Genomic DNA, 14145 nt, shown 5'->3' with positions numbered 1-14145 from the left:
GCGACCGGAGGGTTCGGAGAGCGGCGACAGAGGTACCGCAGGTCAGCGAATATGTTGCTACAGGTCAACTTACCGCGAGCGAACCCGCTTCACCTCCCTCACCACAAGTTGTCCGCATCCCCAGACGACGAGGCGTGGATGCGCTTACACGTCGCTCCACGTATCTGTACGAACCTTCCACCGACGAAAGTGTTGATGAGCTCAGCCGCTCATTGATGGAAACGCCATCCACACACGCTTATATTCATGAAGGTGTAGCTGAGACGCCCGAGATCACCCGATCTGTCATGCTGCCAGGTCTCGTTGAACCGGACACTGCTTTACCTGACCAAGCCAATCCATTGATTACTGGTGAGCACAGTCAAAGAAGGCAATCTGCCAAACGACCCCAACACAGGGGTTCTCTGGGCGGCTATGAAGAGCACTCCAATAGCTTGGGACACAAGCTCACGTTGGCTCCATCGGCGTTGAGATCCGAGATCCTACAGACAGGATGTGCCGCTGAGCCATCGTACCGGACTGCACCCGAGGGGACAATGTCGGCTGCACTTACTGCCCCTTCGCTTTCACCAGAAGACAGTGTGGATGAGGATAGTCGCACCGAAGGTCTCCACAAGCATGGGGTAGTTGGCGCTCCACCTGCATCGTGGACGACTGCGAATGGCGGAGCGCAGTCTTGGGCCGCGGATCAGTCTGTACTGACATCCCAGCCTAATGATATAACGGCTTCCGAAAGGAGCGAGATCCGTCAGTCATCACATATATCTGCACTCGGAGCAGCGAAATTGGAAAGGATTAAAAGGCCTAAGTCAACTGGTAGTGACATTTGCAGCGAAGAACCTGCTAGGAGGCCGCGTTCAGCACCTGCGGTACCCCAGCGCATCAGTGACCAACCCAAGGCCCATGTACCCGACAATGGTACACTCGGTGGCAGCTTCGAAGCCTGCGTTGCAACAACAAACAGCAAAAACGAAACGCCGTTTAGGTTCTACAAGCGTAAATCGAAAGGAGACGCCCCTAATCGCAGCGCTGGGTCAGGCACCTGGAGGAGCACGAAAAGCACGAAGTCGAGAAAGCCTGTCAGCTTTCCATCACAAGAGGTTGAGCAGGCAGGCCGCAGGCTAGTTGCTGTGTCCACAACCATCAAGGTACGGTCTGCAGAAGCACCCGTACTTGATGTGTCATTTGGTGCCAGCGACTCGTTTGGACCGCGGTTACAATTAGCGCTGGAAGACGAGCATTTAAACACTATACTCCCGTCAACAAGGACGTTATTGTCTACGGGAGAGCCGTGGTCCGTCAAGCGCGCCCTCAAGTGTGCAATGCGCGAGTCTGGCGCGGAGTTTGAGTGCATACCTGGTGAGCCCGCCTCGTCGCAGTTAGACACTATGGATGGCACGCATGCGGTAACGCGGCAATCAGCTCACGACTTCCCTCAGTCTCCGGCAGGCGCAGAAAAAGGGAAGACTGGCGAAGAGGCAACTTCCGGGATCAATAGGTTGGATGAGCAGCCGACGCCGCGCACTCAGCTGCCAGACACGCAAGTCATGCTAGCGCAAGCACGCTTTGACTTCTTTAACTCTCCAGAGAAGCAAATGACGGCAGCAGCCGGTGCCGCAGAGGGCCTGTTTACTTCCGTCGAGGATGACGTGACAATGCAGTCTCAGACCGTATCACACCAGCCTCTTCAAGAGCTTTCACAACAGCCATTGCCAGCGACACAGGCACTAATCGATGCATGGTCACCATGGTCACACATAAAGAAGCCCATAGGTCGTCTTACGCAGGTAACGCTAATAACAACTCCCACTGGAGTCAGCAAAAGTGTCGGCAAGCAAAGCACTGCAGCAGACGATGCAGTCCGTAGGCGAAATAGTTCACGCTTTGCAACCACTTTCGATGACCCGCCTAGCCAACCCTCAAGACTTGACTTTCCAATCACTAAGGAGTCGTCATCAGCACATGGCCCGAAGAATCTCTCGCAAAGCGGGCACGACTCCGCGCCGAAGTTTATCCTGAAGTCAAGCGGACGAAGGCACGATGCACATATAGTTGGAAGCCCGCACCATGGTACGCCAGGCCCAGAAGCACAAGAAAGTGTGCCGAAGTCATTAGATATCCCTTCTGTTGTTGGGGCAGGGTCCGCGTTGGACAACGACGAACCCAGAACGAGAACCCTGTTCAGAGAAGAGTCGCAGGTTGAGCGAGCGATTGACGACCTGGAAGCGACTGTGCTGAGCTTTACGGGTGACTTGGACGCGTATTGACCATCATGAACGGTGAATGCATATACAATGATCGAGCACGTCATGGTTGAGGTTGACCGCAACGCCACGAGCAGCAGATGCGGGTATCATGTCGAGTAGCAACACTATACAAGACGCCAACTTTCGTCACGCCAGCCTCGTATCCGCATACAGAACCATTGATGTCGCCCCGCCAATGAGCCCCAAAATTTACAAGAAGTACTCCCCTCTGCCGGCTCTTCCTGCCGGAACTGCACGCCTGTGATCCGGCACCGCACTGAAGATCTTGAAGTCTGGGTTTAGATCTTCGCCCAGTGTCATTATAGACGCCACATTACCGCATCGGTAGCAGTAGTTGGGCGCTGACCATACGGTGACCACGTCCTGCGACGCAAAATGATACTTGTAGCCTTCATTGACGAGCTGATGCGCACGTGCAATAAGCTGCAAGCCATTGACATGGTTGAACTGACGCTTGCATTAGCATAACGCCTTGGAGAGCAGACACTGATATGGATGAACTTACCTCCGAGCTGACCTTGTCCCCAAAGAGCCATCCCGCTCCGCGCGGCGAAACGGCCCACGTATCTACATCCTCCGGGTCACTCCACACGAGATCGCAGAACGCGCCCTCGTGCGGGATTTCTTGCGCTCGCGCCACGACGCGGATCTGGTCCAGTGTTCGGATCTCCGGACTAAGGCCGCCGTGTACACACAGCACTTTACCGTCAATGATTGCGGCGAGGGCGAGGAAATCGAAGACTTGGCAGCAAGACTTCCATACGGAAGCGTTGCCGTACTTTTGCTGGCACTCCTCGTAGAAGCCGTACACTTGCGTTATCTGGCGAGACTCGTGGTTGCCGCGGACGAGCGTGACTCGGTCCGGGTATCTGTATGGACGTTAGCGCAATGTAGTGAACCAAGAGAGCGTATGTCGGACATACTTGGCTTTGAGACACATAAGCAGCGTGAAAGTCTCCAACGAGAAGTAACCCCGATCAACAAAGTCGCCTAAGAAGATGAAGTTCTGCTTTCCATTCGCATAGTCCGTCTTCGCCACGCTCTTACTTCGACTCGGCCCCGGACTCCTCACGCCAACGCCACTATCATCCGACCCTTCTTCGTCCTCATCCTCCTCGTCATCGGCCTGTCCCATACTCCTACTTCTTCCCCTGCCTCGCGGTTCGTCTTCGTCATCTCCGTTTCCCGACTCAGATCCATCATTCGACGCCGCAGACGTATACGCCGAGTCCCTCTGGAACCTCCTCTTCATCTTTTTCCTCACTTTCGGGTCACTTATCTGTGTCGGGGGCTCAAGATCCGCCGCGCTGAAGATAGCCGCCTTGCCGCTGCCTGTCCGGTTGGGACTCTTCGCCGATAAAGGTGACTCGCTTACCTTCGCCGCGGCGCTCCGCGCTGCCTTCTCCTCTACTTCGCCTGGCATCCCGCCAGCGACATTGAACAGTTCCAGCAGGTCGTAGAATTGCCCGTGAATGTCGCCGCAGACTGTGACGGGTGCTTGCACGGGTACGATGTTGCTCTCTTCCATCAAGCACTCTTTGACGATCTCGCATAAGCGCTTCATGTCCGCTTCGGGGAGGTAGCGGCATAGCTTTGCCTGGCAGAGCCATTCGTCTGGTCCGGCTTTCGATGTGAGTTGTGCTGGTCCTGGCTGGGGAACGTCCGGGTCTCTGTCTCGCGCCATATTGCGGGCTTCTGGGAGTCGCTTCCTCGGCAGTGGAGGTCACGAGGGCAGCGATACAGTCTCTTCAGCCGAGCCAATGGCAACGGAAAGCCGCAATGACTGAGTGTAGAAACCGGCAATACAATCAGGCTAGATGCGTAGTACGATCAGATAACCAGATAGTCCTCGTTCTGTCGGTAATCTGGAATGAGGTCTTGAAGGCTTCGGAGTCTGATGCAAGACCAAGGGTTTCATCATGCGGCTGCCGCTTGCCGAACGCCTCGTGGCGAAAGGGCTCCACCTCCGCAACGTCCGTGCACTGCCTTATGGGGAGATACTGGAGTGATCAAGTAACAAGATGGTAGCATTGGGCGTACTGAAATGCTATACTACTGCCGATCTGAAGCGACACATGGGAGAACTACCCGCCAACCCAACTAGCAAGCCGCCTCTCCTCAATGCGGGCCTGCCCATCCCGCCAGCGCGAGCCCTTTGATCTTCTTAAAATCCGGCGTTCCAAATCCACTAGCAAGATCCCACCCCTTGCCCGCAGGAAAGCCTGACGTGTCGCAACCCCATGCATTACCGATGGTGATGTCGTTGAAGCCGTGATACAGCGTACTGTAGAGCGCCGGATTCAGGAAGCCCAAGGGCGACTTGCCGGCCGCAATGAGCGCGTCGTTGACCAGAGTCAGCACTGAGGTCGCAGTGGGCGCGGAGGCTGATGTGCCATCAAGAATTGCATTGAGCCCTGCGTACACGACAACGTAGTGGTAGCCTTGGGCGGATATATCAGGGTAGGCGCGACCGGAAGTGTTGTATAAACCCGCATGCAGGCTGCCGATGCTGCTAAGATACTTCTTCACTGCCGCGTTCTGGTACGAAGGCCGCTGGAAGTAATTTGATAGGCCAGAACCGGAGACGTAGTCATTCAGTACGTCGTAAGCAACAACTTCCGGGCTTAAGTTCCGGGTACCGCCGACTGTTGTCACATACGGACAAGAAGCTGGGAAGGTGGGTAGAAACATCGGCGTGTTCGTGCCATCATTGGAGGAGCACGTACCATTTGGTCCAACTCCAGCGTCGCCAGAACTGAAAACAACCGAGACTCCCCTCGCGCCGAGCTGGGCCAATTCCTGGCAAGCCCGCAGAGCATAGCTATATGGCACTGTATGCTCATAGTCTCCGTACGAGGTAGAGATGGTATGGGGCGGAGAGTCCAGCGCTAGCATGTAAGCAAGCCACTCGAGGTATGGCTCGTTGGTGTTCGTAGGTGTGCTGATATCTGGGGTGTACGGTGGAGAGCCTCCGGTTGAGTAGACACGGAAGTCGGTTGGGTAAATAAACCCACCAATCCTGGACGTCCATCAGCTCTATTGCCTTTGTGTAACAAGTCATCTACAGCGTACGTCTGAGCGTCGAGATTTGCCTCGTTATCACGCTGATCGTAGTATGTCGTCTCGAGTGACTGGAAGTTGATCCCACCATTGATAGTCGTGTAGTTGTATGTATAGTTGAGCGAAGCGTCTTTCCTTTGTCTCGACAAGAAGACATGGAAGTCGGAGATGTTAGCGGTCTCGTTGAGGTACGCCGTCATCGCCACCGAGTTGAGCTCCGGTACTTGCGGCACATAGTCTACGGTTCTGTACAGTGTGCGTAGGCAGAGATTGGTCACAGCAGATTCATCACATACCGCCGACAGATTGGCAGTGCTGTACGGAGACAACGGCTTTGTCCGATGCCACGGGTAGTCTGGCGGCGTGAGGTCAAGGTGTGGTTCAATGTCCGCGTCTACAACCCTCAGAGTCTGAGCCATAGCTTTGGGGTGGCCGAAGTAGTTGGTTGGCTGGATCACGTCGATGTGCCGATGCAAGCCTCGTGGAAGACTGTATTCTGGGGTTCGTACAAGCTTGGTGCCCTCGTCGTTCTCGTAGACATGATACTCGGTGTTTAGCAGTTGCTCAATCTTCGCGACTGGAAGCGCCACGGTGATCCAGTCCCGAGATGGGCTGTAGGTGAGAGTGTCAGGACGAACATCGCTGTCATGAAGCCAGTCGTGTACAGCAGAGAGAGCTTCAGCGGACGGCTTAGCCAGGTTACGAGCCTCTTCGGCTGACAGATGCTGCCCGTACCGTTCATTTGCCGGATCCGAGACTTCGAAGAGGCGCTTCTCGAGCTCACTGAAAGAGGCTTGTGTGAGACCGATGCGCAAAGATATGGTGTGATCCTGCCCATTATCAGTAAGATAAGACCGTGCTATGTTGGTGAGACATACCGCTGGCGCTTTACGGAGCTTCTTCCATTGTGGCGGGACGGAGTGAGTGTCCTTCACGGCGAAATCTCCCCGACTAGTGATGGTGTGTGGTGCTGCCATAACAGCCACCGCCGTGCAAAGAATGGCTACGAACTTCATGTTGCGCGTTTGAGTGCAGACGCCGCGTGTAGGTAATGTATGTTGTGGAAGCGAGCAAGGAATGTGAGGTTTCCACTTACACAAACGGATCGTGTATTGCAATGAACGGGAATATTGAAAGTGAGGCGATTGCTTTGCGCACGTACTTAGCCTTCATGCCTTCCAAGTTCGACAATGTCTCGTCCTTGCCTCCTTGGTTTCGATACGCTGGCTTAATGCAGGCACGTTATTTATGGCGGCCAACACCGGGCCAACCGAAGTCATCCCGTAGCATGCCATGGTCTCTCTGCGACGACGAAAACGCAGGCAAGACACTTACATGGCTTGCTCTTCGAAAAGTGTATGTGCTGAATGGACGGACATTTTGCCGCGAACAAGAAGCGCGGGAGAGATGTTAGGTAGTTTCGTGGCAGTCCGAAACACTCGGCTTCGCGCGATCGACCGTGGCGCGACCTTGACTCTCCGAGCCTCTGAAGGCGCGTTTGCGAGTATTGTGAGTGCTGAAAGTGCTGTGCGCCGACAATGCAGGCTGTTGACTTCCCATGCGGGCGAGTGGGCTTCGCGAGCGCATAAAGAAGGATTCGACGACCGTCAATTACCGCTGAGCAAATTGGTGGCCCACTGGTAGCTACCAAGAAATACCGCACCACCAATACTGATCCACATCGTCCGCGGTCCGATACCACTGAAGAATGCTTTCGCCCCTTCCTCCCGCCATATCTTCGTGGTGATGGCAGTAATGCTTTGGCGCTGCTTCGCCAACATTAGGCGCGTCTTAAGGACATCAAGCGGTGTGGTCAACCCTGCTGCAACGGCACCAGAGATCGATCCATAAATGGCGCTCTCTGCTCCTGTCACGTCCTTCCCTCTCGCCACAGACCTCTGCTTGAGTGACCACCTCTTCATGGCCTCCCACAAAGGAAACTGTATGACTGTGAAGGGCACCTCGCGCATGATCGTTATGCTCCAGCCGCGGTATAACTCCCTCCACACGTGGAAGAAGCCATGCGTACTCCTCTGAGCTAGTATCGACGTCAAGGCCGTCAACGAAGTCGGATACTGTCCGGCTTGTGCGCGTTGCTTCACCACCTCCGTGGGCACTCTGACTGCGCAGGCAGCTACTTCTCCCACGCTGGCTGCTAGCATGTGTGCTCCAGCCTCGCCATATGGACCTAGTTTGCGGTGTGCAAACTGCTCCTTGACACTTTCATAAGTGACGAAAAAGAGAGCCGCGCCTGGCGCCGAGCCAACTACCGCCGATCCGATGCCATTGTAGACGCCTCGAAAGCCACCGGAAGCCCAGAAACCGGCGGATGATTGAAGCCTCGTTTTGATCGTGTCAAGTGGGAAAAGAGACACGTCGACTGTAGTGCCTGCTATCCCGCCTGCCTATGTAGGTCAGCTCTAATGCTCTGCTTGAGCCGGACCATATGCGAGGTAACGTACCAACAGCGACCGTAGATATGGAGGTTCTATCCGCGCCTCCTTCCGGACTTCCATCAACACTTCACACCTCGAGCTCTAGCAATCCACACTGCGGTGGTTCCTTCGTACGGGATGAGAGACTGTAGGTTTGACCTGCAATGTGTGGCTGACGGCTTCCTCAGGCGCCGAGAAAGGCCCACATCATCACTTGTTCGTCCCTATCCCGCCATCTATGCATCTAACATACACATTAAGGGCAACGTAAAACGCTTTTTCCTGCGGTGATAATCTTGCCAGCGTGGCATGAGTACTTGACCGACTTCTCCAGGCAATGGCTCGTCGTGTGCGGATGCCACGATCTGCCTCACAGCTTGCATGCGGTTAAGCCTCACTTGTTGCATTCGGCTAAGGACAGCCGAAATTTGAATCCCAGTCAGCATTCTTCCGGGCAGTCACCCGTCGTCACGACATCAACATCCGCAAGGTGACGAAAATATATGGGCACTCGTACTGTCATCTCTGCTGCCACCGCAGCACGATGCTTTCCGAGAAAACTGCTTTCCAGGTCAGACGTCTTCAGACCGCGGATAGGACGGCACTCGCACACCTCGGTGCATTGTCTGCGGTGTTAGCAATAAAGTCCGCATGGACTTTTCGCTCGACTGTTGCCCAATCTTACCGACATGGCCGACTTCGCCTCGGACAGCGCATAATGATCGCGATAGTGGCTCATGGCAAGTTGACGTGTACCCTTACGCAAACATCCATACATGCACATCTGACTCTCTAATCCATCCCACTGCATTCCCTCTTTCATCTTGCAAACCCCTACTCTCACACTTGCAAGAAGGAACTTGCATTGTTACCACCGCAAGAATTACATTGTCGTTGTCTTGGTGTCGCCGAGGATGCCAGAACCCAGCGATGAGGTAAATAGCCATACGCCGAGACCTCGATCATTACGGTCATTGCGAAGTCGATCAAGCTACCGCACCTCAAGATCAAGGTCCAGACCTAGAAGTCCCGACGCGCACCTACACCGCATGTATTCTTCGGGCTTTCCGGACGATAACAACACGTACGTTGGCCAAGAAGATCTTCAGCCCACAAGCGTGGCGGGTCAGGCGCCGGACACGACAGCAGAAAAGGCATCGTCGAAGGCGGGAGAGAAGGCAGCCTTCGATGGGCCCGGAGACGATATCGAAGAGGCAAGAGAGGAGGCCGAAAGCGAAGACCATGAGGCAGAAGAAGAGTGCGATGATGATGCCAACAGGGACCTTGAGAAAGGCCAAGCGCTGAAGAGACAGCAGACGGGCACCTCTACCAAAAGCGTAAACCAGGTGACCTGGGATGGACCCGACGATGAGGAGAACCCGAAGAACTGGAAGAACAATCGCAAGTGGGCAGCTGTCCTGGTAGTATCTTCTTTCACCTTCATCTCGCCCGTATCCAGCACGATGGTGGCACCAGCGCTGCCAAACATGGCGGCAGACTTGGGTATCACCAATCAGGTGCTTTCGCAGATGATGCTCTCGATCTTTGTCTTAGCTTACGCGATCGGACCTTTATTTCTTGGCCCGTTGAGTGAGGTATATGGAAGAGTACCGGTCTTGCAGCTCGGTAATATCTTCTTCCTCATTTTTAATCTTGTTTGTGGGTTTGCACAGACTGGTGCTCAGATGTTGGTCTTCCGGTTCTTAGCAGGCATTGGAGGTAGCGCGCCATTGGCCATTGGTGGTGGCGTCTTGGTGCGTATTTGAAGGCCGTCAGGCTTCTCTGCTGTGTGAAATGTCACTAACTGATAGACACTTCGCTTTGTAGGCTGATTGCTTCACGCCCGAGACGAGGGGCGTTGCGATCGCGGTATATAGTCTCGCACCCCTCATAGGACCTGCGGTAAGACCTGCCCGCCACAATATCGGCTGAAGCTCGCCTTGAGTAGCGCTGATAGTCTTGTAGGCAGGTCCTATCGCTGGTGGCTTCATTGCCGAGAATACCACTTGGCGCTGGGTCTTCTGGGCAGTCACCATCGCAGACGCTTTGATCCTGGCATTCGGAGTCTTCTTCTTGCAAGAGACGTGGGCACCAAAACTCCTCGAACGAAAGGCAAAGAAATTACGCAAGGAGACCGGCAACCAGACCCTCTACGCCAGCAAGCCGCAACCGCTATCGACGAAGCTGCGAACATCCCTCTCGCGTCCTTTCATCCTGCTGTCCAGCCAACCAATTGTGATTGTGTTCGCAATCTACATGGCGTACCTATACGGCCTCGTCTACCTCGTCATCTCGTCCTTTCCAGGATTGTTCACCTCCCCAGCCTACTATGGCGAGTCCACGCAAATTGGTGGTTTGAACTACATCACCCTTGCTGTCGGCTACTTTCTGGGAGCCCAGATTGGCGCGCGCCTGAACGATTGGACCTATCGTCGACTGAAGAGGCGCAACAATAACGTTGGTCAGCCGGAGTTTCGGATTCCCATGCTGTGGCCTGGCGCGATTTTGCTGCCAATTGGATTTTTCTGGTACGGGTGGAGCGCGCAAGCAAGGGTTCATTGGATCAGTAAGTGACTTCCAGCCAAATGCAAGCGGCGTCTGAGACTGTCGGTCGTCAAGTCGCACTTACAGGTGACTTAATGCACACTTAACATGCTGACCTCTGTTCCCTTAGTGCCGGACATTGGAGCTGGTTTGCTGGCCTTTGCCACGATATTCAGCTATTACAGCATCCAAAACTACATCATCGATTGCTACACGAAGTACGCGGCCAGCGCGGTGGCTGCAATCACGACTTTACGAAGTCTGGCGGGGTTCGGCTTTCCTTTGTTCGCTCCGTCACTGTACGACTCCCTGGGCTATGGCTGGGGCAACAGCTTGTTAGCTTTCGTAGCAATTGTGATTGGGCTGCCGGCTCCATGGCTGTTTTGGAAGTATGGAGCACAGCTCAGAGCGAAGTCTCAATATGCAGCTGGTTCGTAGAGCGGATACTTCAAGCGTCCTACTACCAGGCACGTTTCTCTGATCAACTGCGAGTCCGAATTCCGGGCATCGTCACTCCAACGTCGTTGATTGTGCCCGAGGTAAAATGCTCGCAGCCTGTAGGTCAAGACCGGATAACAGGCTGCCTGGTGAACGACTAGCAAGCGGAACCAACCGGGGCTCAATAGCCGATCCTGATACCCGTGGTGGGATGAGAGACGAAATTAACTCTTTTCTTGCAATGTCAGAATTGATGTTGACTTTTTGTTAGCCTCCGGGAAAGATCTACCCCGCGTTTTGCCCTCTGGGGAAGCGACGCCTACTGCGAGCGAGCAGTCACCGACACCCGGGAAATACTCGTCTGAAGCAACATCGACTTCGTCATGATCGAGATGACCTTTATCACATCGTTGAACCCATGCTCGTTCGACGGCGTCTCGGTTCATGCGAATGCGCGCTTAGACGTGGTATGGTAAATCAGGGACGTTCGAACACTCGTTCCAGCGAAACAGCGCAATCGCGGACTTCTTTGCAGTCATCCAGAGCTTCGCCTTCACCCGGCCGGGAAAAGCTCGCACGTAAGGCTGCCACTTGCTGTCATTTTCGCCTCGGGCATTGTCCGCGAATCTGGGAAACGCTAACGAAAGCGGAGTGACGGTTGTTCTGATGAGGGTACCTAATGGCGAGGCAGATAGCCCGTTCAGGCTCCTGACTTGCTGGTCGCCCACGGTGTGCAGAATCTGGCGCCTGTTGCGCCTGTTGCGCTCTTTGATAGGTCCAACAGTATCGTGTGAACCAACAAACATGAGGCCACACGGCGACGGTGACTCGCGGTTGGACCGCGGTCACACGCAGAGTGTCGGTCAGCTCCTGCTACCCTGCCGTTGTCATCGTATCATCGGGCTGTGTGTGGTACGTACCAACGGCTTTGACTTTGAGTGGACGTGGAGTTCCGGCAAGTGTGGGCGGCGCCCGTTTCCGGCTGTGTCTGGTTGTTCGCCCTTTGCCGAGTGAGTTTGTCTGTCCACGGCTGATTGCCAAAGCGAGGTTCGTCCGGCGAGAGAATGTCCCGGCTTGTTTTGACGCGTCGATGCGGTCAGGTAAACTATATGGTTCCTTGCTTTGTGCTTCCTAACCCACGCGTCTTTCTTCGTTCTTCCATCATATGTAGAAGATCAGACTTCTATCGCAAGCCCCATGAGAACGGCCCTCCATCAATCGAGCTGTCAAAAGCCGAACTGACTCAGGCCTTAACACCACCCTTTGTTTACATATCAGCCGGACACGTAGGGCTTCAGACTACCAAGCCAGCATACATCATCCGCCTGTTGCTATCGTGTGGTGGCAATACACTACGCGTCGTCTACGCAACGAAGCGAGACTATAACATGTCTACCATCCCGAGCCAGGCTTCCTCGCCACTAACCTCACCAAGTCTACAACCGGATAGCAAGATGACAGAGATGGAGTCTCCCAACCCGAGTGCAACATACAACGTCGCAATGCACGAACATCTCTTCTCCTCTTGCATACTCAGGAAACAGAGCTTCGATATGCCGAGCGCGTACGTCTCCGACGAAGACCTCTTCGGTGATGATCTTGATGGCTTTCTTGATGGGCCGCCCGCACCACCTAGGCCTGCAGATGCCTATCTCGCGCAGCCTCTGTTGCCTCCTGTGACCAAGGACAGGCGAAGGAGCAGCAGCAGCCATTACCATGCGAAGAGCACTAAGTACCGTAGCTACTCCAAAGGTTGAACGAGCGACAGACACATACCTCAAAACTCGTTCTTCCGACGTGGACCATCGTTAAACAACAAGGACCAAAACCGAGGACCAAAAGTCATCTCGCTGCAAGCGATGCCGATGACATCGCCTCCACCCAGGCAAGGACGTTGGACGACTGTTCGCAGAATGTGTGCATGCTGCGAACATTCACTGCTAAAAGCCAGACCTTCCACAAAGTAACCGCCGCATGTGTGCGGTCTCACCCTGCGAGCACAGGTGTCACGATGTACTGCAGCTGTATACCGCGTCGTCGCACACGATGGGGTCGCTTGATGGGTACCATCTGTCGTGTGCTTCCCGCGGCCGAATACTCCGGCGAGGGGCAACGATTCAGAAACCAGATCCTACTACCAGCCTTACTGGGGAACGATAGTCCGGAAGCATTGGCCCTCATGGATGGGTCTCGGATCTCACCGCCCACTTTCACGCGAGACGAATCGACTATGCAGACATGCTGTATTGGTGGCAATCATCATCAGAACCAGCGACATAAGCCAGATGCGCCTACCCTTTAGTCTTCTTGACATGACGTTTGGCGGATGAAGGACAAGTCTGTCTGTAGCATGGGCCGGAACACGGAGACGGGCCAACGTGGCGCTGCGGCCGAGGGAAGGCCCGCACGGTTGCCGCTGGCAAGGATCGTGAGAGGCTTGGCACACGCAGATCGTTGTATAGCGCGGCGCGTAAGCCGGAAACGCGAGTGGTTACTTTAGCCACTTCCCTCATCGATGCATACACTTCACATTACGCACGTTCGTAATCGCCGTGACTGTGACGTGGACATAAACCACCGCCATGACCTCGTATGTGGCGGCGTCTGACTAAATTGTGGCAAACGCGAGGAGAAGTGCGCACCAGGGTGCGGCCTGTTGAGCCAGTTGGATACAATCGTACCTTGCAGTATGTGGTGGTACATCCCATCCAACGGATTTCGAGCAAGGCATGCTTTCTCTTACAAGAGCCAACATTGGGCGTGCCATCTGTCGCAGGAAGAATCGTGCACGCCGGGTTCAATGCGAGTTACTATACCTTTGGAAGCGTAGAATCCTCGACCTGGAGGACCAGACGATCGAACTCCAGGTCAATTTGCCCATATCGCTCTTCGTTCCTCTCGTATAAATCATTGCACTTCCGATGTTTCTCGAGCGGACGAAAGAAGTCTCACTACGTCTCAACCAACTATGAAAGTGCCCTTCATCCTCCGCTGCCCAACACATGGTCGATCAAGATGGGAAACAGAAAATATATGCGAAGATGTGATGTGACCAAATGACGGGCGTCTCTGTCTCGACGCTAGTTAGCCTAGTGCCAGGCTTTCTTCATGGCAACTAGCCAATAGCGTGCGAAAGCGCCCTGTTCACTCCGCTTTTGCACTTCGCACGTCTGCGCGATGGGAGCGCTCACCAGCGCCAGCTGCATGCATCGCATATGAAACGGGACTTGTCCGACGTGGGAGCCGTCAGTGATCCGGAATGGGTCTCCATTCTTTTCTAGGCCGCACGGAACGATTCCAAGGGTCTACGACAGCTCGGCACTATACTGTTGGCGTCCTGGAAGTGCAGCGAATGGCAGCTATTATTTCATCCTTCTGTGAAACCATAGGTCCTTTTCCCC

General features: G+C 54.5%; 8 protein-coding genes across 8 annotated transcripts; 5 read left to right on the top strand and 3 right to left on the bottom strand.

Annotated features, from left to right (window-relative positions):
- Window positions 1–215: 215 nt before the first annotated feature.
- Window positions 216–2267, top strand: BAUCODRAFT_28073 (uncharacterized protein; the record flags this gene model as incomplete). Its single annotated transcript, XM_007682668.1, has 1 exon — window positions 216–2267. One exon carries the CDS (start codon window positions 216–218, stop codon window positions 2265–2267), a length of 2052 nt encoding a protein of 683 aa, XP_007680858.1.
- On the bottom strand, window positions 2245–4186 carry BAUCODRAFT_38972 (uncharacterized protein). Its single transcript, XM_007682735.1, has 3 exons — window positions 3191–4186; window positions 2773–3136; window positions 2245–2714 (listed from the first exon to the last, which is right to left on the bottom strand). Exons 1-3 carry the CDS (start codon window positions 3949–3951, stop codon window positions 2457–2459), a joined length of 1383 nt encoding a protein of 460 aa, XP_007680925.1. The 5' UTR covers window positions 3952–4186; the 3' UTR covers window positions 2245–2456.
- Window positions 4187–4378: 192 nt separating this feature from the next.
- Window positions 4379–6638, bottom strand: BAUCODRAFT_306249 (uncharacterized protein). Its single transcript, XM_007683058.1, has 3 exons — window positions 6206–6638; window positions 5340–6157; window positions 4379–5286 (listed from the first exon to the last, which is right to left on the bottom strand). Exons 1-3 carry the CDS (start codon window positions 6341–6343, stop codon window positions 4386–4388), a joined length of 1857 nt encoding a protein of 618 aa, XP_007681248.1. The 5' UTR covers window positions 6344–6638; the 3' UTR covers window positions 4379–4385.
- Window positions 6639–8074, bottom strand: BAUCODRAFT_306237 (uncharacterized protein). The gene is made up of 2 exons (XM_007683057.1): window positions 7790–8074; window positions 6639–7732 (listed from the first exon to the last, which is right to left on the bottom strand). The coding sequence occupies exons 1-2, from the start codon at window positions 7841–7843 to the stop codon at window positions 6935–6937; spliced, it is 852 nt and encodes a 283-aa protein (XP_007681247.1). The 5' UTR covers window positions 7844–8074; the 3' UTR covers window positions 6639–6934.
- Window positions 8075–8811: 737 nt separating this feature from the next.
- Window positions 8812–10744, top strand: BAUCODRAFT_152196 (uncharacterized protein; the record flags this gene model as incomplete). Its single annotated transcript, XM_007683056.1, has 4 exons — window positions 8812–9516; window positions 9590–9664; window positions 9728–10328; window positions 10437–10744. The coding sequence occupies 4 exons, from the start codon at window positions 8812–8814 to the stop codon at window positions 10742–10744; spliced, it is 1689 nt and encodes a 562-aa protein (XP_007681246.1).
- Window positions 10745–11604: 860 nt separating this feature from the next.
- Window positions 11605–12583, top strand: BAUCODRAFT_306219 (uncharacterized protein). Its single transcript, XM_007683055.1, has one exon. It carries the CDS (start codon window positions 11809–11811, stop codon window positions 12499–12501), a length of 693 nt encoding a protein of 230 aa, XP_007681245.1. The 5' UTR covers window positions 11605–11808; the 3' UTR covers window positions 12502–12583.
- Window positions 12584–13263, top strand: BAUCODRAFT_306220 (uncharacterized protein). Its single transcript, XM_007683054.1, has one exon. The coding sequence runs from the start codon at window positions 12666–12668 to the stop codon at window positions 13044–13046; it is 381 nt and encodes a 126-aa protein (XP_007681244.1). The 5' UTR covers window positions 12584–12665; the 3' UTR covers window positions 13047–13263.
- A 126-nt stretch (window positions 13264–13389) lies between these two features.
- BAUCODRAFT_38963 (uncharacterized protein) lies at window positions 13390–13761 on the top strand. Its single transcript, XM_007682734.1, has one exon. The coding sequence runs from the start codon at window positions 13474–13476 to the stop codon at window positions 13648–13650; it is 177 nt and encodes a 58-aa protein (XP_007680924.1). The 5' UTR covers window positions 13390–13473; the 3' UTR covers window positions 13651–13761.
- The last annotated feature ends 384 nt before the right edge of the window (window positions 13762–14145 follow it).

This window comes from Baudoinia panamericana (genome assembly GCF_000338955.1).
Source record: "Baudoinia panamericana UAMH 10762 unplaced genomic scaffold BAUCOscaffold_14, whole genome shotgun sequence".
NCBI classification, from domain to species: domain Eukaryota; kingdom Fungi; phylum Ascomycota; class Dothideomycetes; order Mycosphaerellales; family Teratosphaeriaceae; genus Baudoinia; species Baudoinia panamericana.
Note: the sequence above shows the minus strand (reverse complement) of the source record. Positions and strands in the feature narration are given on the sequence as shown.